The 18,423-nt window shown below is 47.0% G+C and overlaps 1 protein-coding gene across 3 annotated transcripts in view; it reads right to left on the bottom strand.

The window, feature by feature from the left end:
- The window catches only part of NUP188 (nucleoporin 188), a 52,534-nt gene that overhangs the window by 2,488 nt on the left and 31,623 nt on the right, over positions 1 to 18,423 (bottom strand). For 2 of the 3 annotated variants that reach the window (XM_081178656.1, XM_081178657.1), the window contains exons 29-43: positions 16,273 to 16,340; positions 15,251 to 15,464; positions 14,826 to 14,900; positions 13,606 to 13,691; positions 12,179 to 12,324; positions 11,385 to 11,566; positions 10,553 to 10,753; positions 9,540 to 9,632; positions 7,943 to 8,101; positions 6,657 to 6,794; positions 4,659 to 4,733; positions 3,107 to 3,316; positions 1,846 to 1,977; positions 999 to 1,072; positions 521 to 650 (exon numbers count right to left, since the gene is read on the bottom strand). In XM_081178656.1, the coding sequence (XP_081034782.1) occupies positions 521 to 650; positions 999 to 1,072; positions 1,846 to 1,977; positions 3,107 to 3,316; positions 4,659 to 4,733; positions 6,657 to 6,794; positions 7,943 to 8,101; positions 9,540 to 9,632; positions 10,553 to 10,753; positions 11,385 to 11,566; positions 12,179 to 12,324; positions 13,606 to 13,691; positions 14,826 to 14,900; positions 15,251 to 15,464; positions 16,273 to 16,340 (1,983 nt within the window). The remainder of the gene's footprint in view (positions 1 to 520; positions 651 to 998; positions 1,073 to 1,845; positions 1,978 to 3,106; positions 3,317 to 4,658; positions 4,734 to 6,656; positions 6,795 to 7,942; positions 8,102 to 9,539; positions 9,633 to 10,552; positions 10,754 to 11,384; positions 11,567 to 12,178; positions 12,325 to 13,605; positions 13,692 to 14,825; positions 14,901 to 15,250; positions 15,465 to 16,272; positions 16,341 to 18,423) is intronic. The other variant, XM_081178658.1, reaches the window with a different exon arrangement.

Raw genomic sequence — 18,423 nt, 5'->3', positions numbered from 1 at the left:
ATAGGGAGAGTCAGAGTCCTTCCTTCATACGGTATCCATCAGACTTTGTTTCAATCCAGGACACAACCCTACCTTCTACTTTCTTCTACTATTTCAAAGACTGACATTTACCAGGAGATCAGTTGGGACAGGTGTACAGGGTTGTAGAACTTAATGTTTTATGCAAAGTGAAATTGGTAAACAGGACTAATGTATTAGCCATTAATTTCAGCAGATCTACTTTAGGTAGGACTAGCATGAGAGGCAACCCACATGGAATTTCAAAGATGCGCATTAATTCACTCTATGCATGGACATTAACAACTGTAGACACTGATACATTGGTACAGTTTTGGCTTTTCACATAATCATACAGTTGTAGGGAACAGACCACAAGAAACATCTAGTCCAACCCCCTGCAATGCAGGAGTCAGAAGCTAAAGAATCTCCAACAGCTGGCCATTCAAACCTCTGTTCAAATATATCCAATGTTATTTAATTTTAACTCTTGGGGTATAATACAAGCATCTAAACTACTTACCAGCTCAGAGCTGAGCTCCTGCTTCATCCGCTGCTTGTCTCGTGGGTGGACTGCTGGATCCTTTAGGTACCGGAGAGCCTGAGAGATGAGCAGGTAGAAACAGTTTTCCATTGTAAACATCAGAAGTGACCTGGAGGAGGAGGGAAGAGGTAGTGTCAAGCCGGCTGACAAACAAAAGACCAGATGAAACTCAGTGGTAAGCCTGGGAGCTAGAGGTGCCGTTTCAACCCTAGGTAAACATGAGCACAGATTCTACACTCGGGACATTCTCACTGACTGGGCCTGTCCAACAGCAGCTGCAAAAGCTGTAGGTATCTCCTCTCGTGTCCCACCGGTTAACTGACAATTGCAAAAAGTTAAAACACGAACCTAGGATCTACAGAGCAAATCAAGCATAAAGTGTACAGTATTGCTGGGAGGGAGGAGAGCCACCCTGTTTCCTGTTCCATAGGGCAGTAAAAGGAACATAGGTACTTACTTGAGGGTCTTGTTCCCCTCCTGCTGGGTGGCCAGCTCTGCAGCCAAAGTGAAAGGCTCCTTCATCTTATCCAGCTTTGGGGAGAAGGGAAAAGCTGTGTTATATTCAAAAGCCAGACATTCAGCCAGGCCCAGTGTATTCTGTAACCCCATGCAAGCACAGAATTCAGCACTGAATGTAGAATTCAGCACTGAATGCAGAATTCAGCTTTTATTTTTTTAGAGCACCCTTTAGGGAGCCTCTTCCCAGTAAAGGAAATGTAGTTTTGATTCCTTTCTACTCTGAGGAAGGAACAGCACACAATGTCTAGACAAAATTGCTGATCGAACAGTGAATGGAGGAGCAGCTCTGGAAAATCCCTGCTGCCACAAAACAAGGGACTGTATTATCCCCCAAGGAAGGGATAATGTTGCTCTGATTTGCCTGGGCAGAGCCATGTGTCTCAGGATAGCCTCCTGGGAAAAGATGTAGCCTAAGGGACCTGTGCAAGGTCCCAGGTTCAATCCCCACCAGCCATCTCAAAACATCCACTGAGAATCCCTTGACCACAATCTCTCACCTCTCACTACTGGTCTCTGTGGCACAATGGGTCAGTGCATCTGGCTGTTAACCAGAAGGTTGGTGGTTTGAGCCCACCCAGGGACAGCTGTGGGCAGGATTCCTGCACTGCAGGGGATTGGACTAGATGACCCGCTAGGGGTCTCTTCCAACTCTACAATTCTATGATTCAGACACAACTTTTTAAAACTCCTTGCAATCAAGCACATCCCGTCCCAGTTCCCTTTTAAGGGAAAAAACTAGCTGTGGGCTCCTCCACAGGGTCAGCTTGGGCTCCCCTGATCCTTACTTCTCCCAGCATGTTCAGGGCCACGTTGACTGTGGCCAGGAGGGTCCCAAAGGAGGGGGGCACTTCAGAATCAAAAGCCGGAGTGGTGAAGCTCAGCATGAAAAGGATGTTGTACTCGGCAAGGTCCAGTGACTACAACAGAAGAAACAGGGTCAAAACCAAATGTAAGTCAAAATCAGTCTTCTCTCGAGGCTGTATAGCAGGTGTGATTGAACCTCTGTCCCTCCGGGTGTGGCTGAACTACAACTCCCACCATCCCTAGCCATGCTTGCTGAGGCTGAGGGGAGTTTTAGTTCAGCAACAGTCGGAGGACTGCAGGCCAGACACAAAGACCAGCTAAATCTTTATTTCACCAATACCACCAGGAGTCACTTGATCTATTTATTGTTCATTTTACATCCAGACCTTTCTCCCAAAGGAGCCCAGGTTGGCAAACATGTCAATAATAAAAAATGCAAATGAAACTTTTAAAAGCAGTTTAATTTTTTTTAGAAAAACAAACTATCACCTACTCTCACAGCTAATAATTTCAGGTTATAGTAATTTACCAGACACCATGCCTTTCAGCCACCTTATGTCTGGTAAATCCCCCCTAATAGTTAATACGGAGGTAGAGAGACACACCTCCCTATGGAGGGCATTCCACACACAGGGAACCACTCTCAAGAAGGCCCTGTCACAGCTCAAAGCGAACCAGGTGACTTCCAGTGGCAACACCACCAAAAGGGGCCCAATTGTAGGCCAAGAAATGGTTGATAATGAAGGTGCTCTTTAAGCCACTCGGGTCCCAAGCCATTATGCAGAAACTGGAGATAAACATCCACTGGTCACATCTGAAGTCTCACTTATGACAGAGGCTTAGTTCTCATCCATGGCCATATGTTTGAATTTATAAGTGAGTGCCATGGGTGCCACACACACCCTAATCACTTCTCCTCTCCTCTTTCCCTTATTGGCAACCCCACCCCAGAGAGAAATAAGGAAGATCACTTTCCCAACAGATCTGGGTAAAAGATGGTCTAAGTGGCACTTATCTGCAACTATGGCACCATAGAGCTTGAAAGAGGAAATTGGATAGAGTGTCGCTCTTCCAACTTCCTCCTTCAACTTTATGCACTTTTCAAGGGATATAAAAGGTAATCATTGCCAGCACCAAGAGGGCAGGGAATGGGCGCGCTTCCTGGGTGCCAGGGGAAGTCGATGCCAGGGGCACCACCGAAGAATTCTGGACTCTTCCTCCTAAGAGCCTGGCTTACTATACCTGATCAAGAAGGATTTGGCAGACATCTGGAGTGAAGTGGCGCAGGGCAGCGAGGGACTTGCTGAGGATTTTAAGGAGGCTGTACTGCACAGCGCGCAGAGCCTTCTGCTCAGCAGCCTCCGTCTCCGGACTGGGAGGCTTGGCAGAGGTCTGTGGGGGGCGCTGGACATGAGGCAGGATGGTAGATGGGAGGGGCTCTCCATTCTTGGTCTGAAAAGAAGTCCAGGCAAGTGAAAGGAGGGACATGAGACAAGAGCACCGACTACATACACATACACAGGCGTACACACACACACGCCAGGCAAACTATCACCAGTACTGGGGAGGTTTTTGCAAAAGGAACCTTTGCTTTGTTCAGATTCAGGTCAAGCTGGCAGACAGTTGGAATCCTGGTATGTATGCCCGTCCCCCTTTGAATTACTAGCCCCTCACACAAAGTACAAAAAGAACTGGAAGCACTGAAATTTCACTCATTTACTTCTATTTCATAAAATTTATATACTGCTCGATTGTAATAAGGGGGGGAGCACACCTCAATGCAGTTTACAAAAAAAGAATGAAACTATGAGTTGAAAAAAGTTGAAAAACTATTATTTGAAGCTGTCTTCCACAATCTGGTGCACTCCAGGCTTTTTGCACCATACTTCCCATAATCCCTGGCTATTGACTATGCTGGCTGGAGTTTATGGGGTTTATTTTTTCTTCTTTTTTAATAAGGTTATTAAAGCTTTATCATAATCCAATAAGATAAAAGAAACTAATCTAAACTGAAATAAAAGCAAAGGAATAAAGAGAAAAGAAAATGCAGAGTCCTCTTTCAAAGGCAGCTTTCAACCCTAGTCTCTCACAAAAAGTGGTGGACCCTTCCAGCTCACACCTGAGAGATTTTCATTCGCCTCCCACCCTGGGAAATCTTCCCTTCTTCGCCTCTCACACAGGGTCCAACTCTATGATTCTATGACATCCACTAGCAAGGCAGGTGGTCATGGTTTATGGGAAATGACCTCGGGGCTAAATGAGGCAGCCTGCTGGGCAGTTTTTGCCCTGGGGCCAAAGGTTTCCTATTCCTGGAACTTATCTTCCACTTTCTGTAAAATTACTGCCCACTCCACAACACACACACATCAGTAACAATACAACGGTATCTCGGGTTACAAACACCTCAGCTTACAAACACTTCGGGTTACAGACTCTGCTAATCCTGAAGTAGTACCTCGGGTTAAGTACTTTGCCCGAGGATGAGAACAGAAATTGCACTGGCAGAGGGAGGCCCCATTAGCTAAAGTGATACATCAGGTTAAGAAAAGTTTCAGGTTAAGAACAGACCTCCGGAACAAATTAAGTTTGTAACCAGAGGTACCACTGTAGTAATAGGCAAGTCATGGAACAACAATGGTTGCCCACATGTGGTCATTCAAGAGTAATTCAAATTATTTCCAGGTCCAGATCAGAACATGGGTCTCTTGTTCAATCCTGGGAGTTTCCACTTGCAGTCTGAAGTGGCACAGGCTAAGCCTAGCTTCAGTGAGAACCAGCCACCTCAGCCCCTTACCTGTATGTAGTGTTGCAGCATTTTCCGACTGTGCAGAAGTGAAGTGCAGGCCTGGCACAGGTAACACAGGTTCACCTGAAATGTTCAAGAAAATGTCTCTTATAACAAATCTCCTGATAAATGGAAAATAAAGCCAGGGTCCCATCAGGAGGATAGAGGATGAACCACCTCAAAGAGCCCAAGATATCTTGAAGGAGTCACCTCTTAACCTCTATTTTTCATCTGGATGTAGAATATCTTCCCTTGCCAAAGCAGACCAAATTATAAAGGGGAAGACCACCTAAACTCCTGGGTGTAAACAGCCTTTAACCAGGATAGAAATCTGAGCAGAAACCCTTGTGCAGGGAAAGACACTGACATAGCAGGAAAGGCAGGATTGAACACCCTTCCATACCAATGATACCTCAACCGATTCAGAACCAAGGTAGGAAAAGTATAATGCTTTTTTATTTGTTTTTTACTTTTAACAATAAGCAGAGGGCAACCATATTTGAGGACTTGAATGGTGTGGTCCTCATGTGATGCAACACTTCATTCTCAGTAAGCTATTAACAACCTCGGTCCTTTTGCCTGGAAAGGCGAAAAACATCAGAAGCCAACAACCTTGGTTAAGACTGAAACACCAACATTTCTTCCTCAGAAAGTTCACCCTCCACCCCAACAGCTCTTCCCTACAGAGGACCACTGTCCACAGGCTAAAGCATTAGCAGGACCATCCGCCCCCTTAGCTGGCTCCTTGATGACTGGAGAAGAGCCCCTAAAACAGGGAGAGAAGGAGACCTCACAGAACTGCTATTTGATGGAGCTCTGTGAGATCCTCTTTTATGCATCCTGGATGATGCCAACTCTTTCCCTTGCAGGCTTCCTATGAATAGGAGCTCTCACTTTTGTGTTTACTATGAGGAAGGGAGTTATTAACCTCTTTCTAAATACAAGAGTGCACCAATGGGGAGGGGGAGGGTAAGAATCCCGATCTGACAAAGGAAGTAGTATTGCTCACCCCACCTGCAGAATGGGTGGGTGAATGGGGAGCTCCTGCCTCAAAGTGCTAAGCACAATCAGAGGAGGGGCCATTGGAGTTTCACCAGACTCCTCCTCGGCGACCATCTTGTCCAGAGGTGGCTAAATCAGCAGGCAAAGCCATAACAGCCATGGCACACTGACTGTGCATTGCTGAGGACAGCACTCATGAGACTCGGGGAAAGCAAAATCGTTTGTTCATGGTGTCTGGGGACTTCCAAAAGAGCATGTGCAGAACTGGCTCTTTTGCTCGCAAAATCCACAACCAAACCACTATTGGAAGCAAAAATATACCATGCTCTGACAGGAGACTCCACCATGACAAGAGCGCCATGGGACCCAAGCCCCATTACAGGACTGAGAAAGAGGGCAGTCACTGAGCGCCCACCTCTTGGGAAGTTGCAGAATGTACACTACAAAAATATCCCCCCTGCTCAGGAACGTTCACCACCAGAATTATTATAAAGGCAGCAAACTTTACTGTAAACACAGGCAGAGAATAGATCCCTCCTTTTCCATCGCTAGGAGTGATCAAAGTGCATTGCAGATAGAGCAAAATACTACTAAAAATCACCAAAAGAGAACAATAAAATGCACTTCAGGGTGAAGGAGTCCGGCAATTTAACAACAACAACTACTACTACTTAAAAGTGACTTCTGCCCATCCTCTAAAGCCTTTCTTCTAGAAACCTCCTCTTTACAATCTGGGCCCAATAGCCATTTCCAAGTAGGGCTCTCTCATTAGAGAAATCAATTTGGCTTTAGGCTTTGGTTTCAGGCTTAAGGATAATGAACTTTGCTCGGATCAACAATAAGGTGACATGCGGTAAGGGTGAGGGTGACATTTGATGACTCATGCTGCTTTAACCACAAGGACAAAGTTGTGCAAAAGTGTTTAATCGTGTGTAAACACAGTAAAGCCAATATGCAAGCAGAATTTAATAGGACAGGGACATGCAGACAACTAGTTCTCCCTACCTGCACGTCTCTTAGAAGCTGGGGCAGGTGGAAGTGCCACTCCTTCAGGAAGTTAGAGAGCTGAAGAATGAACCCAACCGTATGATCTGCTTCTTCAAGGCAGGCCAAATTCTGTACAGTCCGGACTGCAGTCAGGCACTGGAAAAGGGGGGGGAGACATTAAAGAGCAGAAATTTTCTCTTTTTCTCTCTGTCTTTCAGTGCAGACTCTGATATTCAGTGTGCCACGGCTACAGGAATACTGGAGAATCCCTACCGTCTCTCAGCAATCTAACAAGACATCCTGACCATCTCCCACCCCACTTTCTTTCTGAATAGGGAAAAGCTGGTCAAGACGTCTGTTCTGCATGTCAGTGTGGCAGCACCTAAAAACAGACAGGCACCTTCTCTATTGTCATTCTGGCACCTGCTAAAGATGCCCATCTTTCAACAAGACTTCTAGATGGAGATCTTTATTGAAGTTGGTATGTGGATTGCATCTGAACTGATCTTTGGTACATGCTGTTGTGATTTAAAACTCTCGGTGTGTATCATACACAATCACACAATTTTTATATATGCAGCTTTAAAAATCTTTTTAATATATTGTTTTAAATATGTTCTTATTACGGTATACTGTAAGAAGCTTCAGGATGGCCCATGGGAAGTGATTCAAAAATGAAATGATGCTGACTTCTGGTGCAGGATGATGCTGTGAGGCAAGGCTCTCAGCAATTTCCTGATAAAAATGCTTTCAAACTTCTGAATCATCGGACTGTGTGGACTTTGATTATCAGCTGCAGAAAAGTTCTCATTACATATTATTTTGCTTTTAATGACCTGCTGCGATGACAACTTGGACTAAATGATCAACACTGGACTTAATTCTAACTGCGCCACTATCTACTGAGCCAGGGGAATTGGCAGAGGAGGATTCTCATACTAATTTGTTGAAAGAGACAAGTCTTAAAGCTGATCCAACAAGATCAGAGCTTAAAAATGACTTAAAACAGATGATGTAAACGGGCATTATTTAATTTTATGTGCTAAAATAGCAGAGACTTTAATAGCCATGGTTAATGTTTATGGACCTAATTCAGATTCCCTCCCACTATGATTTACAAATGTTTTTGACACCTAAATGAGTGTACTTATGATGAAGTGGTATAGATTTTAATGAAATATTGGATTCTAAGCTTGATAGAAATACACCTGTATGAAAAAAACACACCAATCATTAGTGAGGGAAACAATTAAGACACATATGGAAGAGTTTAATTTAATGACAAACACACTTTCCCAACAAACCTGAAGGATCCTCTCTTGATGGACGCCCACGAAGTCCAAGGCTTCAGTCAGGAAGTTGTACCGCAACGTCTTCAGAAGGCGCTCCATCAAGGAGATGGAAAGGCGATAGACTCCTGGCCAGGAAGGGGCATCCAGAGATTTCCGCAATGAAGCCTGCACCTGCATCACACGAGGACCACACCATTCAAATACACAAATCATTGCTATGCAGATGTTTCTGAGAAGGGGCCAGTTGCTTTCTGATAGAACTGGGTTTCTCTAGGGATGTCAACATGGATAGACCCTGTTTACAGCTGGATATTCCGCCTCCCCCCTCCCAATTTCTCTCCTCTATCCTTATGGTAAAATTTAGATTGAAAGCTCCCCAGGTCAGAGACCAGTGCTCTTATACTGAAAAATACTCAAGCCCACGTATCTCAGCCTGATCACTGAGATCATCCAGAGGAGTGCTGTTAGTTGTCTCTCATGTTACAGAGGCCTAACTGGCCTCCACTAGGCATTTATTGTGGTCAGTCCCCTGCTGCAGAATGCTCTTCCAGGAAAGATTCGGCAGGCACTTTGCTTTTGACTTACAGGTGTCTCTTGAAAGCCCTTTCTATGAAGACAAGCCTACAGAACTGCTTGCATTTTCTGATCAGCCAGTCATTTTAATAGTGACAATATGATTTATTAGACTTCCCAAGTTGTTTGTTACCAGAATGTCTCCAAGCAACGTACAACACATTTAAAAACAATATAAAAACATTATACTGCATAAAACTGCAAATAACCCCCTAACAACCAAAGGAAGCTTTGCCAGAACACTAGTAACAAAGCAACATCTTATAAGTCTATCAAACGTGGGGGGGGTGTGTCTTTATGTGTCACCAAAAAGATGTCAGTGAAGGAGCCAGGCGGGTCAGTGAAGGAGCCACAATGGAAGAGGCCTTTTCCCTTGTCACCACCCTCTAAACCTCCCTGAGAACCCGCACCTCCCTTTATGGTATTTTATATTTTACTGAATATGCTGCTGTACACCACACTATATTATGTAAATTGGTGGTATGAAGGAATGATTGCTGGGTGTGGAGCACACTTCCACCCGCAGACAAGCCACAGCCGTCTGAACATCATGCCCTCTATCTAACCTTTTGCTCTCTTAGAAGTCTGCTGTGCCCTGTCTGTGACCTTTGTCTCTTTTGATTAAACACTGCGCAAGGGGAAAGTGACGTGGTGGGAACAGGTGCCAAAATAACTTTGTACCACCCCTCGATCTCGGGATTGGAAAATGTGTCAAGGTCACAGTCCAAAATGTTTCTGACTGGTTTTGCATATTGTGCTAATAAAAAGAGCCTCGGCAGAGCTAGCTGGCAGCTTGCTTATGCACAGCTCACCTGATGACCAACACCTGACCCGTGTCCTTCACTTCAGTGCTATGTATATTAAAAACACCTTTATAAAGTGCCACATACACCAATGGAGTTACATAAGTAGCAGCAGCAGCAGATAATTATAATGATATACTTAAAGTAACCCCTTGCTTCACCATGGCAGCAAAGCAAAGTTCTGACAAAGTGGATCACCCACACTGGAAAAGGAAGGAAGAAGAGTCACTCACCTGACCAGCTCCATCACTGCTCAAATGGTACACGCTCAAAAGAGGCAAGCAAATGCTTTGCATGACACCAGCTCCAGCCACAGCTGCTGCCCCCTGCAAGAGAACATAAGAAGATCCCTGCTGGATGAGGCCAAAGGGGGTCCATCTAGCCCAGCATCCTGTTCTCACAGTGGCATACCCATAAGTAGGATCCAAGTACAATAGCATTTCCCACCTAACCTGGCAGATTCCAGCAACTAGTAATCAGAAGTACTGCTGCCTCCAGCTGTGAAGTGAAGGCATAGGCATCATGGCTAGTAGCCACTGATTGCCCTCTCCTTCTCCATTAATTTGTATAAGGAGTTGGGGTCAATAGCTCTTGAGAAGTGGTATCACCCGCCTCTCTCTCCAGTTGGTGGAGCTAAACTGAAGCTGCCACAGAGCTCTCTGACAAGACTCTCAGATTTCTTCTGATGTTTACAATGGAAAACATTCTACCTGCTCATCTCTCAGGCTCTCCAGTATCTGGATCCAACAGCCCACCCACAAGACAAGCAGAGGATCAAACAATGAGCTCAGCTCTGAGCTGATACGCAGCTTTGGGGGGTTGTATTAAACCCCAATAATGAAAATTAAATATCACTGGAGAAGTTTGAACAGAGGTTGAATGGCTAGTGTTAGGGATTCTTTAGCTGTGACTCCTGCACTGTAGAGTTCATTCCTACAACAGTATGATTCTGTATATTTCTTTCATGCTGGCAAGCTCACCTGATACAAATCCCCAATGTGCCAATCTTCCCTGAAATCTAACCATGTGATTGTGTTATGTGCACATTCTCCTCCACATGTCATTTGACTTTGCCACTTTGAGTCATTCTTCCCAGTACTTTAAACTATGCAATGTGTTTGCTGACTCAGAGAATCCTCAGACTCTCCATGTTTAGAGGCAGCATGCCACTGAATATATGCTGGGAGCGAACGGCAAAACCAGACCAACAGGAAGGAAGGAACATAAAGCTTTTGCCTCTTCTCACCTGCTGGGTCCTGGCCAAGGTCAACAGCAGGTGCAACGAGGCTTCTGTGAAGTGCAGGTTCTGCTTCACTCTTAAGCTTATCTCCAGGGTGGTGAAGAGAGTTGGGAGCAGTGGGATCTTCCGGGTAACTTGCAGCCAATAATCCCCATCCTCATCCACTTCACAGAGCTCCTTTGCCACGTGAAGCCCCAGCACACACACCTGCTGGGAGGAGGCAGAGCAGGGAGCGAAGAGCACATGGACACCCAGGTGGGAAAGGAAGGATATTGACTGTCAGAAAACAAGCCACTTAGGATAACTGCTACTAGCAAACAATTGTTTTTGAGTTTGTGATTGTTTTATATGGTGTTTTAATTGTATACATATCAGTGCACATCACATATAAATACTGCACATCATATACATATTAATGCAGTGTTAAATACTTTCATGAAAAAAATATTTTTTAAAAGGATTTACGTCTTTTACACAACAGTGTGGCATGCAGTGGTTAGCATCAGGCTAGACCTGGGAGACCAAAGGTTGAATCCAACCAAGTTTTAATCATAGTAGGGCCACTCTGCTGTGCAATTATGTATTCACTGTCAAGTGCAGCTTGGCTCCAAACAACTTTGGTTTAAATCACCGTCTTCTTGCTATGCAGGTCAGCTAAATCAAGTGGTCCACTCCAAATGAAGGCAGGAAATGAACTGAGGCCTCAAGGGAGAAAGGATTAACAAGTTTCTTTGAAGCTTCAGGATTTCCTGCCTTCGAGCAACACAGGGGCAGCTAAGCCCCACGTGGAGATGCCACCCCCCACCAGTCTTTCCCCAAGACTAATGAAGCCACTTGCCCCATCTCGCTGGTCTTTCTGCTTATGCCGGGAGGCATCGTCTGTTTCCATGCTGTCTTTGTCATCTGTTGAGTCCCCAGAAGTCAGGCAATGCCGAGTCTGGTCAAAAAGGGCAATGAATTCCTCCTGGAGCGTTTCACACACGCTCAACACCAGCTGGGAATACTCAGGAACTTCACTCACTATAACACACATGCACACAGCAATATGATATGGAGCACAAGGAAAAGCATATAGAGCAGCCTAGTGTTGGACAAAAGCCTTACTTTGAGGTGGGGAAATCACTCCCAGGGGATGAATGTGGCCCTCAGGACTCTCCCTAGACCATACCCCCTTCACCAGCTCTGCTCTGTTCCTTCCTCAAGTGCATTTGCCTAGCTGGAATCTGCCCCTCAACTGTGATAATGTGGGCTAGCACTGCGTCCAAAGCTATTGTCCCATGGTTTGTTCCCAAACCACTTCAGGAATGCTTGGGTTCAGAAACCACATTCTTTCCCATGCAAACACTGGAACCTTCAAAGGGCACCAGATTTTCCACCTGCCTTGCCCTACACCCCTGCTTGGGACCCTTAGAAGGAGGAACTGCTGCCTAAATAAGTTGTATTGCATGTGAATTTTGCATCAGTGTATTGTTCTGTGTGATTTGCCCAGGGGGTGGGAAGGCGGGCTCTTTTGGGAGAGAAGCGGCATATAAACAAACAACAACATAACACAACACAAGCATCTCTGCTCAAGGCATTACGCTAAGCAGCAAGAGTGATGCCCGCGGAAGTTGTCCATATAAAGCTCCCCACCTTTCATCTGCTTCATTTGCAGGACTGTGATGAGAGCAGAGAACACTTTGGCCTTTGTCTTTTCCATCATCTGCTGGTCTGCCTGCAGCACTCCATCCAGAATCTTCGTCAAGGAATTTATGATTTTATCCACAGAGCCCAACTCGCTGACAACAGGGTTGGGGGGGGGAGCAAAATGGAAGGAAATATATTAAGATGCATAAAATTATACACACCTCAGCATGTCATCTGCTCTGCATGATTCACAACCTCACTGGATGAGTTTGCTTTAGAAGAGAGCAACAATGCTCAGCTTAGTGCGTCTAGTATCTGCCTGCTCTTGATCATCTGCCAGCAGAAGACCACGGAGGGCACGGTAAAACCACTTCCCTTTCCCGTTTCCCCCATCAACGGACAATTCCGCCTTAAACAGTGGTTCACTATAGTTCACACCTGTTTTTGTGTTGGCCATCTTCAAAACTGGATTAGGACTTTTAGAGACCATAAAGCACAGAAAGAAATTTATGGTGCCCCTTAACGGAGAGTAAGTCCCCTGAATAAAATAGGGCTGAGTAGACAGGGTTGGGATCGCATATTACATTTCCACTGCCTTCAGAGATATTAAGAATTATTTGATTGATTGAAGTAATAATAAAAATAATAAATATACTGCTTGACTGCAGTAAAACCTCTAAGCAGTTTACAAGAAATACTAAATTATCAATAAAAAACACCAAATAAGAAAATAAAAATATAAGATTATTTTATAAGACCAGTAAAAAACCTGAAATTAAAGCACATCTGGATAGGCTTGTTTTAAATAGAGGCTGAAAAGAGTACAGTGAAGGTGCCTCCCTGGGGTCAATAGGAAGAGAGTTTAGGTAAAGGTAAAGGTAAAGGTAAAGGGACCCCTGACCATTAGGTCTAGTCATGGCAGACTCTGGGGTTGCGGCGCTCATCTCGCTTTATTGGCTGAGGGAGGCAGCGTACAGCTTCCGGCTCATGTGGCCAGCATAACTAAGCCGCTTCTGGCGAACCAGAGCAACGCACGGAAACGCTGTTTACCTTCCCGCCGGAGCGGTACCTATTTATCTACTTGCACTTTGATGTGCTTTCGAACTGCTAGGTTGGCAGGAGCAGGGACCAAGCAACGGGAGCTCACCCCATCGCGGGGATTCGAACCGCCGACCTTCTGATCGGCAAGTCCTAGGCTCTGTGGTTTAACCCACAGTGCCACCTGCGTCCCTAAAGTGTAGGTACTGCCACACTACAAGATCGAATTCTTACAATTATGGATCAATTTCTTAACAGTAACTCTCCAGAGTACCAGCAAGGAGTCCTTCTTAACCCGCCACCTGGAAATGCTTGGAACTGAACCTAGGACCTCCTGAATGAGAAGAATGTGTTCTGCCACTAAGCTACTGCATCCTTTCCCCCAAGAGACCTACCTCTTCCACTGTCTCAGCAGGATTAAGAGGAGGGTGCACAGCATGGATCCCAGCTGTAGACAACACACCGAAGTGGGAACCAGCAACTGCAGAAATATTTATTTATTTGGACTGAGTAACAAGATTTTAACATCGCCTCCCTAAACAACATTTCCAAAGGAGAAAGCAACATGAATAGACAACCATCAAGCCTTAAAATAAAACCACAAAATAAAAATGTGATACAAGCCAATAAACCAACAGCACAGGGGGAGGAGGGAAGAAAAAAAGCATGCTTGATTCTATTTCCAAAAACAGAAAGGGAAATGTTTTAAGTGGCTTCAGGACAGAGGGGGAGCCAGGTGGGCATCTCAAAGGAGTGTGATCCAAGATCCAGACTGCTACATAAATGGTCCTAAGTTTTGTGAGCACCTTTAAGTTGGCAGGACAACTGTTCGTGCATCCTGCAATGCTCACCAGGACAAACTTTTGTCATTGATCATGCTCCAGTGAAGAAACACAGGCTACGTGCGCACCATAAATTTGAAATGTGTTTCATCCACATGGCTCCCCCTGTGAAAGAACCCTGGGAACTATCGTTTTCCCCTTACAGATACATACTGTTTTTATACATTCTTCTTCACTTAAGAAGAAGTTAACTTCACTTAACTTAAGTTAAACAAACTCTATCACTTCAAGCTGTAGAAGACCAAGGTTGCTATTCAACTAAGTATTACTCAGAGTAGACCTATTAGAAGGATCACGTTCATTAACTGAAATAGGCCTACTCAAAGTAAGATCTAGTTCAATGGTACCTTTAGAACCCATCGCTGCCTGCCAATCTGCTACCAAGGGTCATGTTTAAGGTGTTAATACTAACATTTAAGTGCCTATACAGCTTGCTTTATCCCTTATACACCTAGCAGATTGCTGGTGTCTGCAAGAGTCTCTCCTACAAGTTCTAAAGATCTGAGAAGCCCACTCTGCAGTAACTCATAGTGTGACACTTTTCCACTTTCCAAAACCAAATGGAGGCATTTTTCTGTTCCCATGTGCTTTCCTAGCTGTATAAAGGGGTCTTCACCACAAGTACCCATTTGTTAGGGCTTTAGTCTTGTTTTAAAATGCATTTGCTGCTTTGGTGGTTTTAACTGTTTTATCTTATGCATAAATCGCGAGACAGTGGTTCAGAAGGCAATTAATAAATTGATGATAAAAGCAGTGATGATAACAAAACTCACCAAAGCCTCAGTCCCACTCAGGACCTCCAGGAACAGCTGCTGGACTTCAGAGTCAGTCAAGTGCATGATGTCGGCCTGAGAGGATCGAAGTCCACCATTAAAAATTTGTAACAGAATCATTCCCTGCCCCCATTTCTTCTTTGCAAATAACAACATCAAAAAAGTTCCTTTATATGCAAGATGCATGTTTGTTGAGCAATCAGCAGCTGCAGTAACAGGGAACTATAAAATCTGAGATTACTAGAGCAGAATCTGTTCCTTCTTTCTCTCAAGTAATAGCTGTTGTGTTTTTGTTGTTGTTGTTTTTTTTGACAAATCTGTTAACTGGCCCAACTAACTTATGTGGGATGCAATGTGATTCAATCCTACCTCCCAATCTATACTGTAACATTTTATGGACAGGCAAAGAGACAAAACCTCCTTACGTGGCTGGAAGAAACGATGAGCATCATCCGCCATGCGGAGATCAGCATCTGATACTCTGACATAGAGGTGCAGCCGCTGTCCTCCGTCTCTGCCATGTGGAACGCGAGGGATTGCACGTAGCCTGACCAGTAAGCAAAGCGCTTCTCTGTGGAAAACTTCTTCAGTGTGTCTTTCAGCGACTGGTCCAAAGAACCCCTATGGGCAAATGAGAAACTGAGAGCCGTGATTCTTGCTCTTGGTTACTCTTGGTTTTGCAGAAAAGTAGAAGTGTGTCTCTTCCTGCTAAAGCAGCTTTGACCTCAAATGCTTTGGACTACAATTCCCACCAGCCCCAACATCATAGAGCCGAGCTGGATGGGGCTGAAGGGAGGTGCAATCCAAAACAATTGGACAGCACCAGGCTGGAATAGGTCACCTTGATGAATTCACACCAAAGCTACAGCAGATGTATCAGATAATGAAAAACAAGGTATACAAAAATAAACATGTGCCATTCTACAGGAAGCTGTAAGTACGTGGTGGGGAACCTATGACCCATGGGTCAAACAGAGCTCACCAGACTGTTCCTTTGGTGGAGCAAGGATTTCTCCCAACTGCCCATCCTCTGATGGGTGGTCAGAGCAAGCCTTGTTCAAGGAGAGGAGCAGTTTCCATTCAATTTCTTTGCAAGCTGCCCTGCCTTGCTCCTTTCAACCTTGAATTTTGGAGGTGGAAAGGAGCAACACGGAGCAGCACAGGACTGGCAACACCACTTAGGAACACTTGGGAAAGTCAACTGTGCTGGCAGTAACATGCTCTACAACAGATTGTGCCGTCTATTGTGCAACATATGCTTATACAATTCTCTTGCACAACATTCTGCTGATGCAAAACGTTTTTTCACCAGTAGAAGTAGTATGCACTACTAAGTGATTTCAACTTAGTGCTGCACTGGATCCAACCCATAATTTCCTGTTACATCTGTACTGAACTGGCAGAGGCAGGTCACCGGCTTTTAGGAAATGCTCTGAATGATACTTACTTAACTACATAGTAGATCTCCAGACAAATGATTTTCATGATCAAGGCACAGGTGTCCAAGATGCTGAGCTACAGAGAGGGAAAAGGAGTTATGTGGAATGTATGTATGCATGTTTTATGTATCCTATGTGTTTTATTACACATTTTATTATGCTGTTATTAACTTTGTTTGCTTGCTAAAATCTGTTTGCTTGTACTCTTTTCTTCATTTCTATATTCTGTATTAGGTTGACCAATCAATTTTGATTTGTTTTGATTTGATTTGAGAACTATCAGGCTGGTGGCTCATACAGAAACAAAAGGACAGAAACCAAATTTACCGTATTTTTCGCTCCATAAGACGCACTTTTTCCCCTCCAAAAATGAAGGGGAAATGTGCCTGCGTCTTATGGGGCGAATGCAGGCTTTCGCTGAAGCCTGGAGAGCAAGGGGGGTCGGTGCGCACCGACCACTCTCGCTCTCCAGGCTTCAGGAAGCTCTGCCCAACCCTCGGGAGACCGGCTCCGAGGGTTGCGCAGAGCTGCCTGCAATCCCGGGACCAGCGCAGCTCTGCGCGGCCACCGGGAGCCGGGGGAGAAGCTCCGCCCCGCTCCCGGTGGCCGCGCAGAGCTGCCTGCGGTCCTGGGACCAGCGCAGCTCTGCGCTGCCATCCGGAGCGGGGCGCTAAGCTCCGCCCCGCTCCCGGTGGCCGTGCAGAGCTGCCTGCGGTCCTGGGACCAGCGCAGCTCTGCCCGGCCACCGGGAGCCGGGGGAGAAGCTCCGCCCCGCTCCCGGTGGCCCTGCAGAGCTGCCTGCGGTCCTGGGACCAGCGCAGCTATGCCCAGCCACCGGGAGCCGGGGGAGAAGCTCCGCCCCGCTCCCGGTGGCCCTGCAGAGCTGCCTGCGGTCCTGGGACCAGCGCAGCTCTGCCCGGCCACCGGGAGCCGGGGGAGAAGCTCCGCCCCGCTCCCGGTGGCCGCGCAGAGCTGCCTGCGGTCCTGGGACCAGCGCAGCTCTGCCCGGCCACCGGGAGCCGGGGGAGAAGCTCCGCCCCGCTCCCGGTGGCCCTGCAGAGCTGCCTGCGGTCCTGGGACCAGCGCAGCTCTGCCCGGCCACCGGGAGCCGGGGGAGAAGCTCCGCCCCGCTCCCGGTGGCCGCGCAGAGCTGCCTGCGGTCCTGGGACCAGCGCAGCTCTGCGCCGCCATCCCGAGCGGTGCGCTAAGTCCCGCCCCGCTCGGGATGGCGGCACAGAGCTGCCTGCCGTCGCGGGACTGCAGGCAGGTCTACGCCGCCATCCCGAGCGGGGCGCTAAGCCCCGCCCCGCTCGGGATGGCGGCACAGAGCTGCCTGCAGTCGCGGGACTGCAGGCAGGTCTACGCCGCCATCCCGAGCGGGGCGCTAAGTCCCGCCCCGCTCGGGATGGCGGCACAGAGCTGCCTGCCGTCGCGGGACTGCAGGCAGGTCTACGCCGCCATCCCGAGCGGGGCGCTAAGCCCCGCCCCGCTCGGGATGGCGGCACAGAGCTGCCTGCAGTCGCGGGACTGCAGGCAGGTCTACGCCGCCATCCCGAGCGGGGCGCTAAGTCCCGCCCCGCTCGGGATGGCGGCACAGAGCTGCCTGCCGTCGCGGGACTGCAGGTAGGTCTACGCCGCCATCCCGAGCGGGGCGCTAAGCCCCGCCCCGCTCGGGATGGCGGCACAGAGCTGCCTGCCGTCCCGGGACGGCAGGCAGGTCTACGCCCCATCCCGAGCGGGGTGCTAAGTCCCGCCCCGCTCGGGATGGCGGCACAGAGCTGCCTGCCCTCCCGGGACTGGTGCACTTCTCCCCATCGCCAGCCCCACAAGCTCGGGGGACAGCGGGGAGGCAGAGCGTGCCTTCCCACTGTTCCCCGACCTGGTTCTTCCAGCCCCGCACCTTGGGGGGGGGGGAAATAAAAAAAATTTTCTTTATTTCCCCCCCAAAAAACTAGGTGCGTCTTATGGGCCGGAGCGTCTTATGGGGCGCAAAATACGGTACCTGGGAATATTTCATGCCTTCTGTCCCATCAAGCACACTGATGGGGTGGGGATGTTGGAACTTGGAAATCTATCAAATTTTACTTTACTCTTTTAAAATGTATCTATCCTGCATATCTTACCTAGGGGGAATAGCAATTAAAGGCTGTAACACCCAA

Source organism: Podarcis bocagei (genome assembly GCF_964188305.1).
Source record: "Podarcis bocagei genome assembly, chromosome: Z".
NCBI lineage: Eukaryota > Metazoa > Chordata > Lepidosauria > Squamata > Lacertidae > Podarcis > Podarcis bocagei.
The sequence above is the reverse complement of the archived record's forward strand: the minus strand, read 5'-3'. Positions and strand labels throughout refer to the sequence as shown.